The sequence below is a fragment of the Lasioglossum baleicum genome, chromosome 9 (genome assembly GCF_051020765.1).
Source record: "Lasioglossum baleicum chromosome 9, iyLasBale1, whole genome shotgun sequence".
NCBI lineage: Eukaryota > Metazoa > Arthropoda > Insecta > Hymenoptera > Halictidae > Lasioglossum > Lasioglossum baleicum.
In genome coordinates this window covers 11,796,407-11,824,387 of record NC_134937.1, presented here as the reverse complement: position 1 = coordinate 11,824,387, position 27,981 = coordinate 11,796,407, and the positions used below count along the sequence as shown (strand labels likewise).

General features: G+C 44.3%; 3 protein-coding genes across 6 annotated transcripts; 2 read left to right on the top strand and 1 right to left on the bottom strand.

Annotated features, from left to right (window-relative positions):
* The first annotated feature begins 10 nt into the window (after positions 1-10).
* LOC143212150 (solute carrier family 66 member 3) lies at positions 11-1,683 on the top strand. 2 transcript variants are annotated; one of them, XM_076430589.1, is made up of 5 exons: positions 11-541; positions 629-806; positions 877-1,099; positions 1,174-1,294; positions 1,452-1,683. In XM_076430589.1, the coding sequence occupies exons 2-5, from the start codon at positions 661-663 to the stop codon at positions 1,583-1,585; spliced, it is 624 nt and encodes a 207-aa protein (XP_076286704.1). In that variant the 5' UTR covers positions 11-541; positions 629-660; the 3' UTR covers positions 1,586-1,683. The 2 variants fall into 2 exon arrangements, with proteins under 2 accessions (XP_076286704.1, XP_076286703.1); XM_076430588.1 differs by having other exon boundaries at positions 12-541; positions 634-806.
* Positions 1,684-1,837: 154 nt separating this feature from the next.
* On the top strand, positions 1,838-23,274 carry Lana (laminin subunit alpha). The gene is made up of 19 exons (XM_076430552.1): positions 1,838-2,838; positions 7,012-7,158; positions 8,321-8,728; positions 9,084-9,297; positions 9,374-9,583; positions 9,670-9,942; positions 10,039-10,176; positions 10,273-10,545; positions 10,618-10,917; positions 11,265-11,423; positions 11,524-14,600; positions 14,753-18,424; positions 18,527-19,061; positions 19,183-19,278; positions 19,371-19,574; positions 19,690-19,856; positions 20,225-20,470; positions 20,582-20,969; positions 21,254-23,274. The coding sequence occupies exons 1-19, from the start codon at positions 2,620-2,622 to the stop codon at positions 21,520-21,522; spliced, it is 10,995 nt and encodes a 3,664-aa protein (XP_076286667.1). The 5' UTR covers positions 1,838-2,619; the 3' UTR covers positions 21,523-23,274.
* Elgi (E3 ubiquitin-protein ligase NRDP1 elgi) lies at positions 22,558-26,323 on the bottom strand. Of its 3 annotated transcripts, none has more exons than XM_076430584.1 (3): positions 26,135-26,323; positions 25,125-25,730; positions 22,558-24,508 (listed from the first exon to the last, which is right to left on the bottom strand). In XM_076430584.1, exons 1-3 carry the CDS (start codon positions 26,222-26,224, stop codon positions 24,239-24,241), a joined length of 966 nt encoding a protein of 321 aa, XP_076286699.1. In that variant the 5' UTR covers positions 26,225-26,323; the 3' UTR covers positions 22,558-24,238. The 3 variants fall into 3 exon arrangements, with proteins under 3 accessions (XP_076286699.1, XP_076286700.1, XP_076286701.1); XM_076430585.1 differs by having other exon boundaries at positions 25,125-25,712; XM_076430586.1 differs by having other exon boundaries at positions 25,125-25,738; positions 26,135-26,288.
* Positions 26,324-27,981: the final 1,658 nt, after the last annotated feature.

Genomic DNA, 27,981 nt, shown 5'->3' with positions numbered 1-27,981 from the left:
TTAGTTGGCAGGCGTGTATTGGAAAGGTCCTAGCCCGAAACTCCCCAAATGCAGATGAACACGGCACCGATGACGACGAGGTGGTGTGGGAACGTTTGTTCAGCGAACAATTATGAATTTTAATTTGTTATTTATGTATACGTGCTTTCTGCGGCCGTGATTACGCAAGTGTTAAACATTCCTGGCGATGGTCGGGGTGTGCGTAACACATCGTAAATGTAGATGTAAGGCACCGACGTCCACGTTGTTGTCTGCATGTCAACGTTAGTTAGTGGATGTGACAATTCTCACATAGGCAAGCCGTAAAAAGATTAATACAAGAAGCAGAAAAAGTTGTATTAAAGTAATATTGTCACGGGCCTAGAATCTTATAGTAACAAAGTAGCTTTCACTACTGTCACTGTGCAAACGTGCGACCCTGCGAATTGTTCAAACGATACTTGAACAAAAAGATAAAAAATGTTCAACCGCGATAAGTATAATAAAACGAAGTGTGCGTAACGTTGACGTATCTGTTCAAATCCGAATGATCTCTTGATACGTAAGTCACATTCTATCGCGAAAGCTTCGGAGCAAATTATCATTCGTTGTAAATATACGTAAATTGTAAAATTCGAATTTTTCAAAGTATAGAGTCGGTCGAATAAACAATTGACAAACATGGTGCTGCAACAATTGGCAGACTTCCTGAGTCTCGTAACGATAGGCATGTGTTTCATTCTGAAAATTCCGCAAATTTTGAACTTGCTCTCTGCTAAGTCAGCTGATCAGATATCAATTGTGGGCCTCTTGTTAGAGTTGACAAGGTAAACCATTTAATGAATGAAAACCTCGTGTTACTTTTGCCAATATTCTTCAACTCTCTTCAACTTTCAGTTACACAGTGATGACCAGCTATAATTACACGAACGGCTATTCCGTGTTGTCTTATTTGGAATATCCCATTATTCTATTGCAAGAGTACATCCTAATTTTTCTAGTCCTGAAGTACTTAAACAAAATCAATACATTCTCTATGCTGTTCACCGGATTTTATTTCGTCACCAGTGCTTCTCTTGCACTGCAGATAATTCCTAAAATAGTTCTCACATTTTTGGCGGTTAGTGGATTAATTATTAATCAGTTAATTAGTCCAACCATTGCAATGATGCCGAAATTTTTTACGATTTCCAGCCGATGTGCACTCCGATTTCTGTTTCGAGCAAAATCGTGCAATTGCTCGCTATACTTCGTGCCAAAAACGCGGATACTGTTTCGCCGATCACGTGGTTCATTTCTGCCTTCACGAACCTAAGTAAGTCAACGATACCGGGAGTGTTGGGGTTTCGAATTCTATCGAATTTAACAGTAGTGTTCAGAAGAAAGATGTTGATTATTTTTCCTATAATATATATTATAAATCCTCATTCACGATCGATAAGATTTGCGCTAACATTTTTCTATGTTCACAGCGAGGGTGTTCACTATATGGTTGGATTCGGCGGACACGTTGCTGCTAGGAAATTTTATCATATCAACCTTGTTAAGCTCGAGCATCATGTGCTCTGCTATTTACTACAGAACGCAACCGGTGAAACGGGATTAAAAATTTGGAACGTGTTCAACGTTCTCACACGGTCAATTTAGTCGAATTCTTGCCCACGAGAAGAGCGCGAGACCTCTGAGTCGCCGATTTACTTTAAACTTTGTAGACTCGTAGATTTATTCTGTTTCTGAAGGTATTAATTGGGATATTTAAAATTCAAACACACAGTTGTGTTGACCACTTCGATGAATACTCTCGTGGTTCGACAATAACAAATAATTATTTGTTTGAATTAATTATAAATTGGTGATCCGCAGGCCTTGCTCTCCCCGAGTTTTAATAGATGGCGTACGTATTGAAATGTACTCAATTTCACTTAATACTCAATCATGTTGAAGTTATGCCTAATACGAAGAGTCTGGCTGTAAGATTGAAGAGGATTGTTGAATAAAAATGTTGCTGGCCGACTGATCTCAAACTACAATCCCACGTCTCATGGTTATTTTTGAAAACCACTTTTACACATTTCTTTCTATCATCCTTTCAACCTTCGTTCTTTAATTCCTTCGAACTTGTTTAATAGAAAATTTTCTTTTTTGATAATATTGTAAATTTCCGGAGTCGGGATAGTTCCTTGTAAGCACAGAAAAAAAATCGTGGGTTTCTAAACCAGGCTGGTACAGGACCATTGACGAGACAGTAGCGGCAGCATATGGTTGTAAAGCGTGTGTGCGGCGCTGCGGGGACCACGATGGGCTCTCCACCCGCGTCGCCCCTCTACCATGGCCGGCAGCCGGTCCTCGGTGACCTCCGGCCTGTCAGTCTGCACCGAGAAGCCGTTCTGGCACCATCAGTAACCGGGCGTCTTTCTCGCGGCGTTCTCCTCAGGAGAGTAAGGGAGAGAGAGAGGGGAGGAAAAGATCTAAAGAAGGAAGAAAAAGAAGAAGAAAGCGGACAGAGAGAGGAAGAGGAAGAGAACAGAGTGAGTCTCTCTCTTAGCTGGCAGGATCGCCGGACAGGACACGCGGTGGAAGAGGATTGAGGAAGAGGAGAGGTGCCGACGGTGGCGGGCCTGATCTCTGTCCACTGTCAGGATGCCGAGGTGGTTGCTGGTAGCTTCCCTGGCCTGGCTCCTGCTGATCCACCAGGCCAGCAGCGAGATCCTGACGCCGCCTTATTTCAACCTAGCCGAGGGCAAGGAAATCATCGCTTCGGCCACGTGCGGCGTCGACACCCCCGGTCCTGAATTACATTGCAAGCTCGTAGGCGCGAACGCTGATCAACACGAGGACATCAATCTCATTCAAGGACAGGTCTGTATGCACCTGATATTCAACAAAATTTAGCATGAATCTTCCTTTACCTTCAATCTTCCTTCTAGTTTGAACATTGCTCCCAACAACAACTGTTTTAGGGGGTACTCTGGTCTTCGATTTTTTTCAGGAATTTTGCATTGGGATTTGGCACACGCGTTCATTGATATTTGAATTACACGCGTGATTTTTTAAAATGAAAAATAATCAAAATTACGCAAGTTATACATTCTTTTGTAGACTCTACAAAATGAAATTAATAGAAATTAAAAATCTTGAGTATTTAAAAAATGGAGGCATTTTGAAAATAAATTACCGATATTTCAGAAAACTTGGAAGGGTTGAAGCATCTACCATAGAACTTTTTAAAAAACGTTTTTTATAATGTAAAATCCAGCGAGTATAGATAAAGCAAGGTTCTTGACAGCAAACCATTTTAGCTAATATACAACGTTTGTGGAGAAAGAGTGAATAATACATAGATAACGTTTAAACTTTGTTGATTCACGCTACTTTTACTCGTATTTCTCCACGTAACTTCCGCGATAGCAGTCTTATCATTATCTATCGATAAACATTGTTCCTATTCCTAGATGAAGACATAATATTTATTAAATAGCACAATAAACCAGTGAAATATGTTGCAGTGGTGTAGCATGCAAGTGATCCTTGTACAGTCCAATTCGTAAATTATATTTCGCAATTAAGGATCGATTGAATAAAAATTCTCAAGAAGAATCAAATATATAATAGAAATATTAGCAGACCGAAAGTATACTTCGCTCTCGCGTTTGATCAATTCTACAAAGCCGAGTCGGATTTTATCTGTGCTAGTCCTTCGAGTCCAAAAGTTTATCAATCCCATGACAATCAGTCGTTTGCTCAACTACTTCCTTTTCATCGGAACCAAACGAGAGACCAAATAAAATCCGAAGTAACGAACGACCATCGTGTGTCGGACAGTTGCAGAATATATTTTAGCATAGTCGACCACGAGCAGATTAATCATCGTTCGCGCATGACTTTCTCCTCTCTCCGCGTGTCGTTTCAGCGGTTAGTATCCCCTTAACAGTATCGCTCTTGGAGCATGCGATAAGGGAAGATCGCGGTAAACGTTTATGCGAGCCAGCGTGAATGAAATCATACGCGAAAGAGAACGCCTTTCATTAATCGACGCGTAACCAACAGCTATTAACGAACGGAGCCATGTGTCGGGAATCGCGTCGTCGAACTGCAATTATGCCAAACGCGCCCGTTAATTATTATATTATTTACACGATCCTCTGAGTTCCGTCGGAAAATTGCTAATTCGAGGGTGCCAATTTTCTCGTTTTGTTAATCTGAAGACATTATTTTATACATTAGAAATTTCAATGTAAGATGTAGAAGAAAGTCAAAATAGGCAATTCTATTTATTAACAGCAATAGATATAAACGTTATCTTTGTTGCGACTTGGGTGATTTGGTGTACAAAGTATTCGTATACCTCTCAAAAATGAATAACTTTTCAAAATTGGACCCAACAGCTCGAGTTTTTTTTTTTTAGACGTTAGAAGGATTAGTTGACTAGCTAATGTGTAAATAATTTTTGTAAACATCGTTATTGGTCGCAATTGCGAAAGGAAAATTTCTAAATTTTTTATCTGTTTGTTTTATGCGTCAACCGATTTCAATGAAACTTTGTTCGCATACATAACTTACTTAGATTTCCGACATACATGTTTTAAATTTTCGTTACAGGCACAGATAAAAAAAGTTATTCGTTTTCAAAAGGTGTGCGAATACTTTGTACACCCACTGTGTTTACGAAGGTTGGATACGAGTTGTTGAAAATGGTGGATCATTTACGGACGCGTCTAATGATAATAACAAAGTAATACGATTCCGAGTAAATCTAAGAGACTAGACTTGCGCGAAGATTACCGGAGTAATCCAAGAAGATAATTGCTGTCCTCTCCATCGAATATTATCCCCGGACATTGACGTGAGAACCGTCGGCCTGTGAATCAGGACAAAGAGGCCTCTGGGGCCACTCCACCAAGGATATTCTGGACGGTGTCTTTTTTAGGGACTTCCTGAGAACCAGTCCGGAAGATCTAGTCTATCGTTCGTCGCCTACGACGAACCGCGATAAAATATTGCTGAATTTCCCGACCATAGATCCGCAGCACTGCCATTTATTCCAATCCGTCGTTAATTTGCGTCGGGGTCTTATAATTCATACCGAAATTATTTTTCTATAATTGTGCTAACACTATTCGTACCGTACAAAAATTTTTTAATTAACAGATTGCGAATTTTCTTCCTTCCTTTAATAATTTTAAATTCTTTAAATCTACGTCCTGCTTTAAATTGCATCCAAAACGGAATTAATTAAAAAATGGCTCATCAGAAAGGCATCTCGAGTTTCATTCGGCAATGTAATTCGACTTCTTGCTCTCGACTTTCAATCGCAATCTTCTACAATTCTTGGAAGCATCGTGAATTATCAATTCCGAGGATTGACCTAGTCTTAGATTTATCCCAACCATACGGGGAGAAGAGCCGCCGGAAAATTTCGTAGTTTCTGTATTTTATCTAGGCTCGTGCAGTCGTTTTTTAGATTTTCCAAACACCTGCACATGGAACTGCTGCAAAATCTAGAGTGTGCTAATGAATTTATCTTCTTGCGATTGTAAACAGCAAACAATAGACCAACCTATCCGCTTGTTGACCCAATATTATCAATCATCGGACTGCAAAATCTTCCAGCTGTGATGTAGATAATTTCTGTTTCTTCTTTACGAAGAAAATTGGAATTAACTTCGTTTGGTATTTCCAGCGTAAAATGAAAATCAAATTGAATCGAATTTGTACGTGTTGTAAAAATATTTTTGGCCCGTATATCGAGAACCCCATGATCAATGGTGGTTTCTTCTACGGCGTTACGTGTGTCTATTTATGCGGGCGAAAGAAAACGTCATGTAGACTAGAAGTGAGAGGGCTGATAAGGATCGGCTGATAACGGTGACCTCTCGATAACACTTGACCATCTCCTCTCTTCAAATTCTGAACGGTCGCACTGACACGAGCGTGTCCCATAAAGATTCATCTCTCGGTCTAAAAATCCGTGACTCCTCGCAACAAATTTATTTTTCAACGATTAAGAGAAAGAACGACTACTATGTTCTTCCTTTATCGCCACTGATTTCTCGCATGTTTGAAATTATATTTTTAGATTTTCTATGCACCGGCATAGTGCATCGCGTACACACATTCACGCTTATCACAGTTTTCCCTGGCAAGCGATAAAGATAATTGTTGTTATTGCTACCAGGAAAAGAAGAGATTTTTCTTGACATTTCTTTGCATTTCAATTCGTATGATTTTACTTTTTCTAATTAGACCCAGAGATCTTGGGTCATTTACTGGTCTATTTATAGTACAGATTAGGTTGAGTCACAAGAGCGAGACAGAGAATTTATGAACGCGATCTGTCTTTTTTGTTTAAGATTGTTGTTCCCGGGCTTCTGTAACGATTAAGTAACTCGCGATAACCGGACTGCGGATGTTTATGCAAATACTGATGTTTAGGGAGCGATTCGGAGAAAGTGGAACTCTTCGAGGCGTTCATGCTGTCGCAATTTTGCGATCCAAGTTTCTGTTTATTTAACCGCGCCATTTGCCGGTGTAAAACACTTAGAGTTGCCAGATCTTCTATATTTGACATGAGTCTTCTATATTTCAACTTGATCTCCTACATTATATTTGAATAGCATATATTTTCAAAAATCTTTGTTTGAATAAAAAAGTTTAAGATGTGCTGTGTACCTCTTTTACTTGAACTTCTATATTTTGAGCCTATCTCATATATGTATACATAATTGCAGTTTTCACTACTTCTTCTATATTTGGATAAAACATTTCTGGCAACCCTGAAAACACTATGCTCAATTCATATTGTGGTTAGCTAACACACAAATATCGTTCGGGATCACTGACCTGCTAAGAAATTCTGTAACTCTTGTAAAATCTTAAAAAATCGATAAACGAAGAGCACGCACGACCCACGCATCGAGATCACTGACGCGACGTGATGCTTCACGTTCGAATTCCCGAGCTTTCACGTTCAGTCACGACTGACAATCCCGTCGTAGACGTGAAATCTAATACGTTGTTTATACGTATGCACAGGTATGCGATTACTGCGATCCAGAGAACCCGGAAAAGATGCATCCGCCGGAGTATGCGGTCGATGGAATGGAAACCTGGTGGCAATCGCCACCGCTCTCCAGGGGAATGAAGTACAACGAGGTGAACCTGACGATCAACCTGGGACAGGTGAGTGCCCAATTGTCAAAACTAACTGGCAAATTGTTTGCCACATGCTCATGTTATGGGTTTCCCCCGATTATCGAGGAATTCCCAATATTTCAACTGTGATCATTTCGTTGTACAAAGTACTACGACAATATGTAAATGTATAAAAGCTCCGATCGATGAATCGGTTCATAGCAAACGTGTGTTCGCGAAAGGACAGCGTGTCGAAGACGGGAAGAGAGAGAATTAATGACAGCAGGAAATAATGAGCCTGTGGAGTAAGCGTTTTATCTGTAACAAATTGCTTTATCAAGCCGGTAGGCGTTTTCCTGCAAAGCGGGAAAGAATTATCTTCGCGTTGCTTCCGGAGGACAATAGAAAACACGGGTTTTAGGGAGCGGGGAACAAAAATTCTGCAGACGCTTGTCTTTCTCCCTGTCCAATTCTAAACATCCAAAAAATAAAGTAATAAAATGATAATTTTCCGTGATATTAATTAGTTGAAGCTTGTTCTGCTCCTTTTCAGTCCAAGTCTTTTATTCTACAAAATAATGAGGAGAGACATGAAGAAATTAAATAAATGTGTTACGTAGTTATCGTAGGTCGGAATTTTCTGTGAAGTAAAGTAGTTGGTGAAAAATTGAAAATTGAGTATCGTCAGGCTTCAGAAGGGTGAAAGACCCGGCGAAAATTTCACGCCTCGGGAAATCGTGCGTGCACGGCTAGCTCGTTCCCCCGGGGGTTATTGTCTTTTCGCTAAACAGTTTCTCAGAAGGACTCATTTACGCTCTTTTCTCGTGCGTTCCTGACCACGTGTCCGGGAATTTCGGAGCGGAGGCATAATCGTAAATGCTTTTGAAAGCCCGACGGGTCCACACTCCACATGTGTTCCTCAGTCCTCGGTTTTTGCCTGGAACATCTGTTTTTCCACAGAAACTCTTCGAAAACAATGCACTCTGCGTAGCATTTCACGCGGGAAGAATGTGGAAAAAATGTTTTTTTTCCATTTTACTGCACAATTACCCTCCCGCTCGAGATACGGGGTTAAAATTGTACACGAAATTATAATGATTTATTGGATTATCTCGACGAGTCTTTATAATTTGGACAACTCAAAAATATATTAACCTTTACACTCGGAATTATTTTAATTCGAAAGTTAACAAGAACGTATTCTGTCCAGGAGTTTCACGTGGCGTACGTCTACATAAAGATGGCTAATTCTCCAAGGCCCGGGCTCTGGGTGTTGGAGAAATCAACGGACTATGGGAAAACCTGGTCGCCCTGGCAATATTTCTCTGACACTACGAACGACTGTCTGACATATTTCGGCGTGGACAGTTCCAAGAAGATCACAAGGGATGACAGCGTGATCTGCACGACCGAATACTCGCAGATCGTTCCGCTGGAAGACGGAGAGATACCTATCTCCATTTTAAATAATCGTCCGTCCGCGAAACACTACTTCAACTCCACTCTTCTGCAAGAATGGACTAGGGCTACCAACGTCCGTTTCCGGTTCCTCAGGACGAAGAACCTGCTGGGACACTTAATGTCCTTGGTCAGGGAGGACCCCACTGTCACCAGGAGAGTGAGTGTCCTGCATATGTTAAGGGAGGATTATTATTAGACAGCGGATCTTTATGCAAAATAACAATTTTCTACCTGCATAGCAACAAACTCGAGTGAAATAAAAATTGATTTTCTTTCTTAATATGTTCGATAGGTTGAAAAGAATGAAACATTATTTTGAAATACTTCTAATGTTTTCACTGTTTCAAATTGCAACTACTAATTTTTGTTATAAACGCATAAAATCCGCCGTCTAGTGATCATAGTCGTTGGAATCTGCTTAAAAATAACCTTCCACTGTTAACTTAATCCTGAGAAGCCTCTCGGTACAACGGTGAACAAATAATGAAGTGATTCCATATGATCTCTTGCAGTATTTCTACTCAATCAAAGACATCAGCATCGGCGGTCGGTGCATGTGCAACGGCCACGCGGACACTTGTGACGTGTTGGATCCGAAGTTGCCGAAGAAGCTCTTCTGCAGGTGTCAGCACAACACCTGTGGACCTCAGTGCGCGACCTGCTGCAAAGGCTTCGAGCAGAAGAAGTGGCGACAGTCCACTGCTAGCAAAAAGTTCACCTGCGAACGTGAGCAGAAATTTGTTTAACAGCGCAACGATAAGACTCGTTATTTTCAATCACCGTTGTTTCTTCTGTGTCACAGCGTGTAACTGTTTCGGTCACACTGACGAGTGCGTGTACGACGCAGACATCGACGAGAAACATCTGTCTTTGGACATCCACGGGAACTACGAGGGCGGAGGCGAGTGCAGAAACTGCAAGCACAACACGGAGGGCATCAACTGTAACCGCTGTCAGCCGACGTTCTACAGACCCCGGGGCATGCCTCTGAACGCCACCGATGTCTGTCAACGTGAGTTGATTGCAAATGCACTGCTTTTACATAATTTACATTATTATATATTTGGCAAACTATTAAATGGTCTTCTTTGTGCGCAGCCTGCAATTGTAACAACTTCAACTTGACCGGAAACTGCGCGGAAGAGACGGGCACGTGCGAATGTCGAAAAGAGTTCAGATCACCGAGATGCGACAGCTGTAACAACCGGTACTTTGGTTATCCAAACTGTGTGCCGTGCCAGTGCAACGAGAATGGTACCGATGGCGATTACTGCGAGGCCATCGATGGCTCCTGCCCCTGCAAGCTGAACTATGCCGGACACTACTGTAATCTCTGCGCGGAAGGCTATTTCAATTTCCCGGACTGTTCCCGTAAGCTAACAATTATGCATTTGTTGAAAAAGAAAATTTTTGATTGATTTTCTTCAGCGTCTTGTCAATTTTTACAACTTCTTGCCCATTTTACAGCTTGCGATTGCAATCCACTGGGGTCTCTCAGCGACGTTTGCGAGGTGTTTTCCGGCAACTGTACCTGCAAGAACAACTATGGCGGCCGGACGTGCGACATTTGCGAGGATGGTTACTTTAACTACCCCGTCTGCTCCTGTACGTATTTAAAAAACACTTATTAATAGACAGCGTTCTCATTTTTGTGATAAATTCATAAAATCCACAGTGTACTTATTAACAATACTTTTCCAGTCTGTAACTGCGACGCTCGAGGAACCGTACCGGGTATCTGCGACAAAGCGAGCGGTGTCTGTATCTGCAAAGAAGGATACGGTGGCGCGAGGTGCGATCAGTGCATCAGCGGGTATTACGGGTACCCGAACTGCAGGCCTTGCGACTGCAGTTCGGTGGGGTCGTCGTCGATCACCTGCGACGTGACGGGCAAATGTTCCTGCCTGACGAATTTCGCTGGGAAAACTTGCGACCAGTGCAGTCCCGGCTACTATATGTACCCGGAGTGCATGGGTATATAGTTAACCTCATTTTAAGCCTCAATGGCCCTAAAAAGGACTATCATTCATATTTTGTTTATCGCAGCCTGCAATTGCGACAGCCACGGCTCCATAGGTGCCTCCTGCGACGCGGAGGGCAAATGCCAATGTCGAGAGAATTTCGACGGGTCTAGGTGCAGCCAGTGCAAGGAAGGCTTTTACAACTTTCCCACCTGCGAGGGATGTAACTGCGACCCAGCGGGTATCGTTGAGACCTTCCAGGGATGCGGCTCTTTACCTGCCGGCGAGCTTTGTCAGTGCAAAGACCGCGTGAAAGGACGGATCTGTAACCAGTGTAAACCGCTCTTCTGGAATCTGCAGCCTTACAATCCTCAAGGTTGCGAAGGTGAGCTATCAATGGGAAATGGTCATTTAAGCTTCTGGAAGTTCATTCAGTGGAATGATACCTTACGGTGAATAGTATGAATAGAGGACAGCCCTTTTCACGGTCAAGCAGCGGTTTCTTCTTTTCACTCTTACTCGTACGAAACCTAGGTTTTAAATTTTCCCTCGGAATACAATTAATAATTTTTATTATTATTTATTATTATAATTTTTATAGCTAAGAACTTAACTTAACTTTAACTGTACCACCTAAATGTATAAAAGTTGTATTTGTACCATACTAATGTACGATACTTTAACTTCCTTTGACAAGCATTCAAAATATTAACTCATACATTTATTTTCAAGAGTGTCGCTGCAATATACCGGGTGTAATTGGAAATATCGGCGAGTGCGACACGAAGAGCGGCCAGTGTATCTGCAAGCCGGGTGTAACAGGCAGGAGTTGCGATCAATGCATGGACGGCACCTATAACCTCCAGGAGAGCAACTTCTTCGGCTGTTCAGGTGTGTACACCCGTTCGCTGGTTTAACTACAAAATCTCGCTGAAGAAGAATAACCAAAAAATAACGACCATTGTTTTAATATAAATCCCCGATCCCCTAGACTGCACCTGCGACATTGGTGGTTCAGTGAGCCCGATCTGCGACAAGCTAACGGGTCAATGCCAGTGCCAGCCGCGAGTCTCCGGTTTGACGTGCAACGAGCCATTGAAAGCCCACTACTTCCCAACTCTTCATCAATTCCAATACGAGGTGGAAGGTGGTAAAACGCCGAGCAACAACGACGTCCGCTACGGTTTCGCCGAGGAGCTTTTCCCAGGCTACAGTTGGAAAGGTTACGCAGTGTTCTCAGCGTTGCAGGACGAGATCATCGTGCCAGTTTACATCCAGAAATCATCACTCTACCGGATGGTGCTTCGCTACGTGAACCCAAACAACGAGCAGATTCTGGGTAGCATAACGATCACGCCCGAGAATCCACCGGGAGTGGAGCAACAATTCAAAGTTAACTTTAAACCATCGGTTAAACCGTCTTTCGTGACGGTTGCCGGGGCGCAAGGCAATCATCCGGTGCCAATGGTGATGGATCCTGGCCGTTGGTTCTTCAGGATCGCCACGAAGAAGAGTCTGTTCCTCGATTACTTCGTCCTTTTACCCTCCGAGTATTACGAAGCCTCGATTCTGACACAGGAGGTGAACATCCCTTGCGTGGTGGGATCCAGAGGACTCTGCCGTCATTACGGCTACCCGAACCTGACTAAGTTCGATTCTGTCCTTGGAGCTGGCGGGTTCCTGAACGAGGACAACGTCAGGATCCCTTTGACCGAGTACTTCGTCGAGAGAGACGTCCTGGAGCAGATCAACCGGGACGAAGTGCCTTTGATCAACGACAAACAGGAAGAGATACACTTCGATTTAACAGTCTCGAAGCCTGGTCTCCACGTTCTGCTGGTCACCTACGTTACGCCGAAGAACGAGCAAGTCACCTCCACCTTGCTGATAGAGGCGAACTCCGTTGGCAAGGGGAAAGCTACTCTGTACCCCTGCAAGTACACCAGCATCTGTAGACAGGTGGTTACAGACGCCCATGGCAGAGTCGCGGCTATTAACTTCCCCTCTAATTACATCAGTCTCATTCTAACCGGAGAATCTGACTCCAACGTTGCTATAGATTCCGTAGTAGCTATTCCGTACAGTCAATGGTCTCTGGACTACGTGAAGCCGAAATCGATCTGCGTGAGAAAAGACGGAGTGTGCGTTAAGGGTGAGTACCCAGGTGCTGCGGACGCGAAAAAGATCGAATTCGAGAGCGTCACCATGGTTCCCGAGGCCAGCAACAAGCCTTTCGGCATCTACAACAACGCTACCAGGCTGATCTACTTGGACGACACCAATACGATGGTCGATATTCATGCAAAAGTGTTCCAGCCCGGCGACTACACCTTCGTAGTCCAATATTATCAGCCTGACTATCCAGAGTACGAGTTGGACGTGTTACTGCAGAACGGGAAGTTCTACGAGGCGAAGATGGCCGTCCCCCATTGTCCCAGCAACAGTGGATGCAGAAGCGTCGTTAAACAGGCCGACGGTAACATCAGGTTCCAGCTGATCGAGAACTTCGTGATCACGTTCAAAGAGAGCGCCGGGAACGGCATCTGGCTGGACTACATTCTGGTGATCCCCAGCGAGCAGTACAACGAGAAGGTTCTCAAGAAAATACAGTTCGACCAGACCAAGGAGTTCATTAAGAAATGCGGCTACAATCATTTCTACATTAACAAAACCGAGGAGGGATTCTGTCGGGATTCGATCTTCTCGTTGACGGCGAATTACAACAACCGCGCGCTGCCCTGTAACTGCGACATCAACGGCACGATTAGCTTTGAGTGTGAGAAGTTCGGTGGACAGTGTCCTTGCAAGCCTAACATCATCGGCAGACGCTGCGAGATCTGCAAGACCGGGTTCTACGGGTTCCCAAACTGCAGACCATGCGACTGTCCTATCACTGCCTTCTGCGAGCCATTGACCGGAGCTTGCATCTGTCCGCCCAGGGTAACCGGTGAACGCTGCGACCAGTGCGAGCCGGGAACTTATGGTTTCCATCCCATAATCGGCTGCGAGGAATGCAACTGCTCCCCTCTCGGTGTAGTAGACGGTAACCTGCAGTGCGACCTTTTCAATGGCAGCTGCAAGTGCAAGGACAACGTGGTCGACAGACAGTGTGACAAGTGTCAGGCCGGCTACTCGCAATTCCCGCACTGCGAGAGGTGCGACTGCGACACCAGAGGCACCACCAACGACATCTGCGACCAATACACCGCCGAGTGTTTCTGTAAGGCCAACGTTCAAGGGTCCGCCTGCGATGTCTGCAAAGAGGGGACCTTCAACATACAAGAGAACAACGAGGAGGGTTGCACTAAATGTTTCTGCTTCGGGAAGACCACCCGATGTGTCTCGGCGGACCTCTACAGGTCCCACGTGTCCAACATGACCGATTGGGGACTGGCTGTTTCTACCGAGAAGTTTGGTAATCTGGAATACTTGGAGTCTCCGGCAAGAGAGTTCAACGAAACTAGTATAGCTACCATTCTGACTGGGAACGACACCTTTGGACAGGTGGTCTACTTCTCAGCGCCCGAGGCTTATCTAGGTAGTCAGCTGACTTCTTACGGAGGTCTTCTGAATTACACGGTGCACTACAACACTGGACCCTTCGGCAACGCGGTCAACGCACCGGATGTGATTCTACAAAGCGGGGAGACCGTTCTGGTTTATTACGCAGAGGAACAACCGCCGTCGTTCATGAACTTCCAGTCCTCTTTGGAGCTGGTAGAGACCAACTTCTTGACGCAGAACAAACTCAGCGCTACCAGGGAACAGTTGATGGTTGTCCTGGAGAATCTCGAAGGACTGCACATTAGAGCTACCTACTGGAACCCCAGCATCATGGCCTCGCTGTCTTACGTGACTTTGGATACGACGACGGAGTTCTATTCGCCTCATAACGTTCCAGCCAGCGGCGTAGAGCAGTGCCAATGCCCGCCGAATTATGAGGGATTGTCCTGCGAGGAATGCGCGCCAGGGTACTACAGGGTGCAGTCTGGACCCCATGGAGCTTGCGTGAAATGCGAGTGCAACGGGCATTCGGACAGCTGCGATGTCAACACTGGAATATGTACGGTAAGTGGTTGTAGAATCTTCAATCTAGAATAGTCTAGACTAGACCCCACCGCCCGGGTCCTCTCGGGACCCTGTGCACCCTTTAAACTGAAGTCTAAGCAAAGATAAGTCTAAACAAATCCTCCTTTCCTCAACACGTTTTCTCTTCACAGAACTGCGAGGACGGCACAATAGGGGAGCACTGCGAGTTCTGCCAGCAGGGGTACTACGGCAACGCGACAGGAGGAACTCCAACGGACTGTCTAATCTGCGCGTGTCCTCTACCAGTTCCATCGAACAATTTCGCGAGAGGTTGCGAGGTGAACGAGGAGGGTAACAAGATCAGCTGCGACTGTCTGTCAGGTTACTACGGTGCTCGTTGCCAGGTGTGTGCTTCCGGTTATTACGGCAACCCCGAGTCGTACGGGGATCATTGCAAGCCCTGCCAGTGTTCAGGGAACATCGACACCAATCAGGTGGACGCCTGCGACTCTATCACCGGCGAATGTCTGCAATGCCTGAACAATACTTACGGGCAAGCGTGTAACTTGTGCGCTCCAGGATATTACGGCGACGCGATCAGCAGGAAGGATTGTAAGAGCTGCATGTGCGAAGAGTGCGGTTTGGAGCATTGCGACAGTTACAGCGGGCAGTGTTTCTGCCACGAGAACGTCATAGGAGAGAACTGTGACCGTTGCGCCATTGATCACTACGGCTACGACAGCTGCGAAGGCTGCAAAGCCTGCGAGTGTGGCGAGGCGTCTGAAAGCAGCCAGTGCGACGATTCTACAGGACAATGCAAGTGCAAGCCGGGCGTCACGGGGCGCAGATGCGACCAGTGTATCCCTGGTTACTGGAACTACGGACCTGAAGGATGCACCTCCTGCGGATGCAACACCGGTTACTCTGTCGGCGTATCCTGCAACACCACCACCGGCCAATGCAGTTGTTTACCAGGCGTGATCGGAGAGAAATGCGACCACTGTCCCTACAGACACGTTCTCATTCCAGGACAAGGCTGCTTCGCCTGCGACTCCTGCACAGGAGACCTCCTGGACGTTACCGACGATCTATCCAATCTCCTTGACCCTGTCTTCAGGGACTTCAACGCGGTGGCGGAGAGCCATTTCACGAATCAACGGCTGAAGTTCATCAGCGACATGGCAAACTCATTGTACCCGGAAGTGGAGCTGTTGGATCCCAGCAAAGTGAACTTCCTACCGGTGCAGCAGCAGGTGAACCGGCTAAAGTCCGACGTCTCGAACCAGAAAAGGGAGATCGAGTTCATGGCGGAGGACGGTGAGAAGTGGAAGGACGCCGCGGAGAACACGCTTGAGAACATGAACAACTTCGAGTCGGATTTGGTGAAGGAAATCGATCTGATTCGATCAATGGTCTCCGAGATCGAGTCATTGGCTTTGAGCATCGAGCTGGGAACTGGCGCCAAGGTGGACAGCGCGTTGAAAGAGGCGCAGGAGATACTGAAGAGGATTCAAGAGGTGTCTTTTGTCAGCTTCCGGGATCGAGCGACCGACCAGGCGGATCACGCGAATATCCTCGTGTCGGAGATGTCCGCGTACAATGTTCCCGTGAACAATCTTTCTAGTATCGCGGAGAACTCGAGCAACAGGATCAAGGACGCGACCGGGAAGTTGGACGACCTGCTAGACATCAGTTGGAGGGCTCAGGAGCTGGCTAGCAAGGCAGACAGGCTGAACCAGGAGACCAGGATCACCTCCGAGACCGGGTATTTCGATTTAGTGAAGAACGCTTTCGCTGATGCGAACGAGGACATCGTGGGCGGGAGATTGCTGAATAGGAACGCCAGTGAGGCGTTGAGCGTGGCTGACGCGAACGTGGAAACCTTGACGAGGAGCGTGAAGGAGGACCCAACGGCGACATTGAACGAGACGATCTCGCAGAACAATGAGATGCTGCAGAATCTGCTGATCCCGGTCGATCAGGCCGTCAAACACGCTGATTACCTCTACAATAGATCGGTGAATCTGGACGGCTTACTGACCGACACTAGGAACACGGACGCTGTTAGAGCTGTCTCCGCGTACAGAGATATCGGAGCGGCGATCGTAGATGCTCAGGACGCAGCAGTGGACGCTATCGACGCTGCCAACAACGTGACTACTTTATTGAATGGTATAGAACAGAGGCTGCTAGACTCGAGGAACGATTCCTCGCGGTTGCTGGAGCTCGCGACAAATATCTCCGAGGACATCAAAGGCAAGAAGGATCTGGACAACGCGCAGGAGGCTCTAAGTTCTATCTTCAGTCAGAACAAACGCAACAAAGACAAGTTAGACTACATTGACAAGGTCCTGTCAAGTATGCCACCACCACTCTCGGACACCGCTCAGGAAGCCATGGACCAGGCCAGAGACGTCGAGCAGAACATCAAGGACGCTATCAATGGCGTGCAGGGTGTGGTGGATAAGATACCCGAGGACCTAAAGGATACCAAGCAGCTGTCCAAAGATATCTCTGAAACCGAACGAGACGTTTCTCAGGCGATGAAGCAGCTGGAGAATGTGGATAAACATCTCCCGAAGATCACGGAGATGCTGCACGGTTTGAGCAACAGTCAGAAGACGATCGAGACCGGTGGCAATGATCTACAGAGCAAGATTGAGGCGCTGAAGAGCAAGATCGCGAACGCCAGAGAGCTGGCGGATCGGTTCAAGGTCGGCTTGACATTCTACAGAAACACCACATTGGAATTGAAGACTCCTGAGAGCTTGCCTCTGCTGGCAACGTCCACCAAGGTATCAATGTACTTCAGGACCAACAATACGAACGGATTTCTGTTGTATTTGGGCAACGAGGATAACGGGAAGGTCTCTAGGTCGAAGATCCACGACTTCATGGCGTTGGTGATCGAGAACGGCTACCCAGTGCTTATCATGGACCTGGGCTCGGGAGCGGAGAAGATCATCAACAACAACAAGTTCGTGTCTGACAACGTTTGGCGACAGATCATCGTTGATAGGACTGGCAAGAACGTGAATCTAATTGTTAGAGAGGACGTCCATGAAGGGAAAGATCAGTCGTTCCCGAAAGTCCAGGGACTTCAAGGCTCGCATACTATTTTCCACGTGGATCAGGATCACTCTAAGCTCTTCGTGGGTGGGTTCCCCTCTTCGTTCAACATGCAGGACGCGGTTACCGCGTCCTCTTTCGAGGGCGAAATGGAGGAGCTGGTGATCGGTGATATTCCCGTGTCCTTCTGGAACTTCATCGACGGAGAGAACAACCAGAAAATGGCGCAAGAGAGGGACAAGCTGATCAACTTCCAGCCCAGCACCGGGTACAGGTTCGACAGGCACGGGTACGCTATCCTTAGCAAGAACGCCTCACAGATCTCAGCGGATAAGAAGAAGTTCAGCATTAAGCTGAACTTCAAGACGTTCACGGAGGATGGTTTGATATATTTGATGGGCAAGGGCAAACAGTTCCTGTCCCTAGAGATGAGGAACGGCCACGTACTCTATCAGTTTGATCTTGGGGAAGGAGAGATCAGTCTCAAGTCCGCGAAAAGGTACAACGATGGAAACTGGCATAATTTGGAAGCGTTGAGGCTGGAGAAGATGGGAGCCCTGAAGGTGGACGGCATAAACGAGGACAGCAGCAAAGCAGCTGGCAACAACAAGAATCTCGCGTCTTCAGATCATCTTTACTTCGGAGGGTATCCACCCAACACTAGACATCCTTATGAGCAGGTGACCAACGAAGGTTTCGAGGGCTGCATAGATGATGTCGTCATCTTGGACACTGTGGTTGACCTGACCCGCAACGTTCAGGCGTTCGGAGTCATCCCCGGATGTCCAGTTAGGGTAAATGTTCCATTTCATTAACTACCATGCACTTTATAAAAAGAAATCTGGAAAAGATTCAGAACATTGCTTCCAATTTCTCATACCCAATTTTTTATTTAGTTCGCCAGTCTGGTGAGCTTCGAGGAGAGCATGCCGGGTTACGTGAAGTGGCCAAACATCACCGTCCAGGACAGGCTTGAGATGAGCCTGAAGTTCAAGACGCAAGCCAGCGACGGCCTGATCTTCTACGTGAGCGATCCGGAGAGCGGTGCGGTCAGTTTCCTGTCGTTGCTCGACGGAATTCTGGTATTCAACAGTCTCGGCGAGGCCCTGAGGACCCCTTCCGGTATCAAGTTCAACGACAACGAGTGGCACGTGGTCACGGCTACACACTCGAGGAACTCGTTGCAGCTCGACATCGACGACACCAAGAATTACGTAACCGACATGGCACCGCCAATGCTGAATATACCTCTTGGTAGCTTGTTCATTGGCGGTCTATCGGCTATGTTTGGCATCCCACAAATCGGAGAAATGACGCCGTTCGTCGGTTGCATCGGAGACACGACGTTAAACGGAGTCATCATTAATTTTGCGAACACCACCGAGAGGCCTCACGCCTTCTTAGGGAAGTGCAAGGGCGGTGAACCCTCTGGTGTGTATACTAAACGATTGTGGAACCGCTTTCAGAAATTATTTGAATTGCCCGACCAGTTCGTACATTAAATTCTTCGATTGTTTGATAATGATCTAAACGGCAACTTTGCCCCGCGCAGGTACACCTGCCGTAGTTGAGCCAGAACCGGACGTTCTGCCTCCGCTGCTGCCCACGGAAAGTCCAGACGATAATATTGAAGGGACCACCCAAATCAGTGAGTACGATCTTATCGATAACGATTAGAATGTTGCGGACGCTACCAGCGTTATCGAATAATCGGACTTTGTAATCTTTTCGGTTCGGCAGACATTATCGACGTTGACGTGGGCACCGGAAAATTTGAGGAGGAGCCTCCTATAGAGGGACGCGTTCCTTATCACGATGAAATTACTACCACCACTGAACCAACAACTTCCACGACCCAGACGCCGTCGTTGTTGTACGTGGACCAGTGTAGATTGCCTTATTACCCTGCGCCTGATCCTGACTTGGACAATTCCTGGAGATTTGGTAAAACAGAAACACGAATTTTGGAGTACACTTATCCCTCGATTCAGTAAAAGCAAACTCGTGGTTCGCAAAAGTGGAAGAGAGAGTAACAATAATCTTTCTAATGTTCATTCAGGTACTGCGAGATACAGCAGGCTGGAGTACAGGTCATTGAACGGACGGTACAAAGACTACTACGACATCCAGATCGACGTGAAGACGACGGCCGACGAAGGGATCATTTTCTACGCCTCCGACCTAAACGATCAGAACCTGATAGCCGTGTACGTCAGCGATGGAAAGGTAAAGCGTCTAGACAGCGATAAGCCTGATAATGGATTCGAAAGTATGCTTATCACTAGATTGTGGATATATTATGCATTCATAACAAAAATGGACAGACGCAATTTAAAATAGCGCAAAGATTACAAGAATTCAAGAATGTCGACATACCGTTTTCAACATGTGATTGATACAAATTTTATTTTGCGTCTGTTTATCGCAAACTCGCGATTCAAATGGAACCGGTAAATGTTTGAGATTGTTATCATGCTGTAATACGCGAGTTGTATGTAAACAATTTCAATGAACTCGTGTAGATACCAAGTTTCGATGTGAAATTCAAAGAAACGTGTGGAAGATGACTGATCCTCTTTCTCGAATTCTTCAAGATACGGTACAAGTTCGATTGCGGAAATGGGCCAGAAGAGCTGGTCAGCGAGAAGAGGATTAACGACAACCATTGGCACTTGGTGGAGTTCAAGAGACAGGGAAATACCGGAGAACTGATAATCGACGAGGAGGAGCCGATTACCAGCGGCCATGTGCAAGGGGGCAGGAACACCATGAACGTGATCCCGCCGTTCTACGTGGGCGGAGTTGAGCAGGATGCTTCCGGCAAAGTGTTCAACATGATTGTAAGGGACTACAGATTATTCCACAATTTTTGGAAGTCCATAATGTAACAGAAACTTCAATCATAAACCAACAACTTAATAACGTAATCTAATCATTTTGTTTTATTCCAGGGTACGAACAAAACGTTGAACGGATGTCTGAGCAACTTTATGGTGAACGGGCAACCAGTTGGCGAACCAATGAACAAAGTGGGCGTGATCCCTTGCTCGCAGAAGGTCGAACCAGGATTATTCTTCTACCCCGGAAACGGCAGCAATTTGTACAGAGCGAGTGACAGATTCACGGTCGGCAGAACGGTCGACATCCAGATGGATATCAAACCGCGTTCGACTTCCGGTCACTTGTTGTCCGTCCACGGTAAACGGGATTACCTGGTTTTGGAAATGGTCAACGGAACCGTGAAGTTCCTCATGAAGACTGCGAAGGGCTCCATAGAGACTTCGTTCGACCCGACGAACTCGAACTCCTTGTGCGATGGCAATTGGCATAATATTCGAGGTAAAGCAACAGTACCATTTCATTCGGCAGCATGTAGTTGTCGCAGCTTTATGAAAATAGCTACATGCACAGCTTTATGATAGCTACATGCTGCCGAATAATGCAAATTACGCCTCGTAACCGTAAAAGTAGGACTTTTGAGGGTGATTGCGGCCTAGATTAATCTTTTATCTAGCGCTTTTCGCTATTGAAAAAACCCCATCTTTGGATTATCGAGAAATGAGAACTACCCCCTTCAGCTAATTGTTCTAAAATATGAACTGTCTATTGTGTTTCATGTGCAGCTGTGAAACAGAAGAACGCTGTGCTGTTGTCCGTGGACCACAAAGCGGCGCAACCTGGAATCGGTAGTAAAAATGTGGCGGGTGTCCTATCGAAGCACCCGATCTTCATTGGAGGTCATCCGATGCTGGGAAGAAGGTTGAGGGGAAGTACGTCGCAGGCGCAATACGTCGGATGCATCACGAACGTACACATCAACATGCAACCCATACGTCTAGGTCCGGAACGTGCTTACGGACGAGTACTCGTTGGCGTTTGTCCAACGATTTAAGATCACCATAGCTTTTCTCCAATTATTTTCTTTTCGAAATGTCTTCCCATCATTCTTACAACATATATGTTAAATTTTGGAAATCTCATAGATGTATTACGCGAGGGAGGAAGAATAATGTTATACTATAGTTGAAAAATAACGAATTGGACTTAAACTCATAGAGTTAAACGATTCCTATCAATTGTATTTGTTTAATTGTTTGTTTTTTTTTAATACACTAAGATGTATATTTTTTATTAACGACTAAGATAATTAAATATAAATTGGAATCGTCGTATACACATCGAGTGCCATATCTCAGGGCTGAGCCAACATGATCGATTCGAAGACGAGTGTCAAATATTTCCAATATGTGCCTTTTTGTAGAATTTTCGAGAAATTGTTCACGACCGGGTATACAAAAGACTGAACACGTTGTTATGATCTAATCCATCTTTTATAGTGGAATATTGAACTTCGTATACCTACGACAAACATCAATGGTTATTTAAGCACTCGTGTAAACTGTTGTACCGTAGCTCGTGTTAGGTGAACTTTGTCGGACTTTAAAGTAAACGATAATTATGTTCGTATGGTATCGTAACACTCAACCAAAGAAGAGCATTATATTATACTTACAATGACAGTTACAAGTAGACTGCGGATCTTTATGCGAAATAAAAATTGTCTGCATCGATTGCAAGCAATAGAAACTAAATTGAATGTTATTTCTTCCCTTCATCTTCAATTTAAAAGTTTTCCAACAATTTTCAAGATCTGCAGTCTAGTTATAAGTTATGTAATATTGCTTGAAAGCATTGTATGATTTTTGTGCTCGTTTAGAAAACGCGTTTTTAGTCAATTAAGACGGAAATGAACGAGATAACGTAATTAAGGATATTCACGGATTCAGTCTTTTTTCTCTCTCTCTCTCTCTGCTTAAAATAAAGTTCATGCAAACTACACTTTTACCGTTAGTAGAGAAAATCGTGCTGGTAGTTAATTTACATACTTGAAAGACACGTTATAGTGTGAGAAGGATGCAATACTCTATTTAATTTTCCATTTAATTTTATTGCATATTTTTTTATTATGACGTGCGAAAAAATAAAATAAACTATGTAATAAACGACTTACAATACACAAATATCAAACTCATTATAATCATAACAACTATCAATCTGTGTATAAAGCTGCCTATATAATCTTTGAGTACGTGTATCAACTCCAAGAAAGAAAAAAGTGTGCTGGTCGATGATTAATGTATTTGAGTACTATGACCGTAAAGTCGATATCACAATGGACCAGAAAATTTTTATTTATAATTATCTAAGGAGTAATAAATCACTTTATAAAAATTATTGCAACCAATCACTCATTACTTAATACATCGAAGTTCGCGGGCTCGTTTCGTTGAGCTGTTTAAAGATTCGAACATGCCGAGAGAAAACATTAAAAATATTGAATTTGGTGCTGTTATCGGCGCAATGACGTGGAAGCTGCGTGATCACACATAGCGCATGGTGACATTCAATGATCTCTATCTCATAAAGTATACAGTAACATACTTGTGCAAAGACGAGAAAAGAACTAGAATAATCACTACTATGTATTTTCTTTATTAAAACCCGAACGAACAGATATTTTTCTTAAATTAGGGGTTTCACGAGAACTAAAATAAATGATAATGAGACGATGACGTTTGATACACAGCGAACAAAAATAAATGTACTGGCGGTATTCAAAATAAATCTCGATTGTTATTCCATATGTTTCTTTCGGTGTACGTGTTCGTTGAAATACTTTATTCGAATACTATTATAAATAACGTTACGAAAGTAAGAAGAAAAATTCCTCTCCTCGACACATTCGAGACTTATGTTTTAGAACACATTCAAATCTTAATAGTATCAATTAGCATACCGATAATTTCTATTCTTTTGTCGCTTACACGTCCACGGTATTATAGCCAGAAAAAAACACTTCTATAATACCTGAAAGACTTCTATGTGTATAAAAAGAAAAGTACCTGAAATCGTTCGACGAACAGTCGCGCCATAGAAAAAGTGCGCGAATAATCGGAATTTCCGGAAATGTACATAATTATCACCGTTCGAATGATAAGTAGAAAAAGCTACGGACTATTTGTCAGACGATTTCACGAACTTCGTCGATGCAGTACAATAATGGCTTCCATAATGCACGGCTCTTGTGACCCCCGCGGTACGTGTTCCCCATCGATTACCAGTCTGTCCGAAATTCTAGCATACCGAGTTCATAATCGAATAATAAATCACATTTCCATATTGACGAGACGAATTTTGGTTCGTGAGAGTTCCAGTTTCTAGGGCCCGCCAGAAACGGGAATTAGGTTCGCGGAACCCCTGAACTAGTTTGCGCACCGCGAGAGTCACTACTGCAGTATATCACAGTGTAACGATCGAGATACAATCAATTAGACGTATTTGTTACATGGCAATTGTAACTGTACAATCGTGTTTATCACAAATGGCTGTACGGCCGTTTGCTCGCATTCAATACTTTTCAAACGATATCCTGCGTTACAGATGCACAATACAGACATATTTGGTAAAATATCCCGGTATCTGCGCGTCGTTACAAAGATATCCCCATACTCCTTTGAAGATTAATCACGGGTGATTGTTAACAAACAACAAAATAAATGCACATCAAAATATTCATCGGCGCGCGGTGCAGCGTCCGTGTGAAATTATTACTCGATGCCGTGCGCGAAGATCATCACTAATCCAGGCCGAGTAGTCATGAACGCTGGCATATGCTGGTTGTCGCAATGGAGGACCACCACCGCCTGTTTGCCAGGTAATCGTTTGCAAATGTAACCGCTGTACAATCGCTTATTCTTTTGTCTGGTTTCAAGGGAGCGCAGTCCGGAGGGCCAATTGTTCTCGTGACAGTTTTCCATCAGCTTGTCGATAGCGTGAAGCGGACAGTCGGATCTTGTAAGAGTTCCCTTTACCATCGTCTGGAAACGAAAGCGGTATTTAGAAAAGCGCGGGTGTGGACACTGCTTATGGAACATACAGTAATCCGATCTAAGCCGATTCTCGGTTCTGTGCTGTGACAGAGATCGTCAAGGGATACGAATATCGAATGTAGAAAAGTACACCGAAAACTTGTTTATTTTTCATTATTTTTTTTATTGGACTTTGACCAACATATATTCGCGACATTCTTCTAATGAAAATGATACCGAATATGATATAATTCCAATTATATTTACTTGTGTAATGAGCGATGAAAGTTTTTGATGCAAAGGACAGCGTATGTATGGGAAAGAAAGAAACGCGAAGAGTCGCGATGCACCGGTACAAGCGATTATATCATGTTCGGATTTATATCATCGGAATTATATCATGTTCTGTATCATTTTCAAAGTCCAATCAAAAAATAATGAAAAAGAAAGAAGTTGTGTTATTCGATTAGTTATATGTTTACACTTCTCGTATGCTCCCCCCCCCCCCCCGTGAAAGGGGTAAGCGAACAGACTTAAATCGGGAAGCTCCGTCGCGCTTAGATCGCGGGATTACTGCAGTATTATAAGATTGGTTTTTCCAAAAGCGTTTTTTCATGAATATTACCTGTAATATTTCGTCAGGCGTGGAGATCATCCCACCCCACCTGTTTACTTTCGCCAGTGGGAGACTAAGAGACCACCTCGCGATTTCCCTGTCCTCCGGCTTCGATATGGCTAAGCCCGACGTAGGATTTCCACATTTTAGTAAACTAAGAATATTATGAATCACGCGTATCTCCCTCTTGTTCTCTGCTATTTGCAACTGTTGGGTGCTCATCTCGCGTTTCATGTCCGTAAGCTTCTGTTCCTGTGTTTGTATGATGTTCCTCAGCTCTCTGACGCAATTGTGATCCTTCAGCTCGTTCTTCGGAATAACAACGTTGCATCCTTGTTCGCAGAGCATTGGCCTGTCTGGATTATATTCGCACTGCTCCAAATGTGACGCCAGGCTGTTCAGCTTGACTATCTCCTGACAACCGTGTGTAACATTGTCGCAGCTGATGCAGAGACGTGCCAACAGGTTCCTCAAGATTCTGGGTGCTACTCTGAGCAGTGTGGTGTCGATCTGTGTCCGATCCAAGGGGCAGGTCGCCTGTCTTTTGATCCATTCGGTAATGCATGTACGACAAAAAGTATGCTCGCATTCAGGCGCCTGCAACATATTGCTCACCTACGATTCTTAAAGCGAAACCAAACGTTTTCGGTAACCGTTGTGAACGATAAAATGGACACGCACAAGCAATACAGTCTACTTCGAACCGAAAACAAGAAACGATTCTAACAGGCACGACGATGGTTACGATCGTTTTGACAGTACGGATGTCGCAAAAATTTCGCGTCGGGAGTAGATTCAAGATTCTGGCAACTGTTACTGGCAAAGTAGGCGGAAACGTTGAACACGATGAGAAGCAACGATTGCTGACGGGATACGAGAAGCATGTTCGCGTTAATCAACGGAAACGGTGTATTATTGTAAAGGAAAAAAAAAGTGAGGTTAGTTTCGTGTAAACGTACTTACGAAATAGGCCGATCGAGAGCATTCAAAACATTCAACAACGAAAAGGAAGACAGTACCTGGACTGGGTCTTCCAGGACCCCGGAGCATATCGCGCAAATTAGTTCCTGGTCAACTTCGCCCTGAAATCGGGTCAAATCGAACCCCATATTGCCTGCTCTCTCTATACTTCTGGTACGGGCGGGTGTAATCAAGCGCGTCCCACTCCTCAGCTGGTTGCAGGTTGTGACGTTGTGACTCAGTTTATTCGACAGTGTGGTAGAGAAGTCCGATGACACTATCGATAGTTATCGATGGTAATCGTCGTCGAAAATTATCGATAGCTATCGATATGGTTATTCAAAATAAATTGTGGGACGATATTTGAAAAATGTTGCTAAAGATAGATAAAACGTACGAAACAATCATTACTTGAATATGTTATTATAATATTAAAAAGACAATATTTGGATTTTGAAAAAAATTCTAGAGGATAACTAATAAAGAAACTGTTCAAATACTAACAGTCAGTTTTCTCAGAGCTGCAATTCGATCCTTACGTTTCTTGCATGAGACAGCGCGGTGAGGTATAAGAACGATCGCGTTCGAGAGTTTTTGCTTCACCGACGATATCAGCTGTGCGAGTTCGACAACAACCGGCGAGGTGATCGACCGACTAGGTAAATCTCGCCATATCGAAAGTTCGTTAAACCCGTCATTACTATCTCGTGGACCATCGTATCCTTTTTATCTTTATGTCACATCTGTTAGCCAATTCCTTTGTCTCCCTCGCAGCACCGTTTATTAGATCGTTGCCCTAATGAACGTTGCTGCGATCCTATCCTATACATATGTATAGGCATTTAATTTCAAAGTTCCCACTCCCTGTTCCTTCCGAAATCGATGGCCCACCAGATAACGAGAGCTGCGTTAGCCGTTCTGACACTTCTTCTCATACTTCTGAACTCCTTTTATTTTAAATATATTTAGTTTTGTTAACCTACCTTGTCAACCAATCTTTTCTACACCTTCCATTAGCTAAAGTTCACAACAGTAAGCATTTGTCTATTCCCGGATTTTCCAATTGCAGAACAAATTCCAATGAATTATAATGAATGAATTATGGTAAATCTAAATAAAAACAAGAAGAAATAAATATATTAATGTTTCTAACCAGCAATCGATATTTTTTCCATCGCTATCGCCGAACAGAGAAGTTCGATAGAATTTATAATATTTTTTATCTACATATACATATATGAATAATTCCATAGAATTAACACGTAACGTCATCCACTGGTATATTTCTGTACTAAACGATGTGAGAGTTCCGGTATTTTACCACAGAAGACGCCATCATTCTCTAGAACACCGACAAGAGGTCGGTGGGTCGGTGTCTAGAAGTTCCTCTTCGTCGGTAAATTTGGCGACAAACTTGGAGTGGAATTTAATTAACTTTCGTAGCCATAAATTAACGCGGAGGGAATGCGCTTTATGAATAGTGCACTGCAGATGAAGAATAAATTCAATGTGCACGCAATTGTAGCGGTCGATTCGAATTGTTGTACAGGATGCCAGTCCGAGGGTTCAACAATTAGGTGGGATTTCCGTTCTTATCTAAAACATAATTATTAAAAACCGTTATCTGCGATTAAAACGCTGTTGATAGAAATCACCGACTCCTTACGACCCCACCGGAAGCTGAATGATTAATTATTGCTCGATATCGAAACCGACAAATTGATTGTATATATTGTATATACATACGACGCGTAATTACATCGAATATAAACAGACGGTTTTTGAAACCCAGTCTACTCAATCGTTCACTTCAATTATTATTTAAACCCGTTTATACAGCCGTAATGTTATCATTTTGTTCAGGAAGTCTACATTTCAGCATTTTAAAAATTAAAATATTAATTCT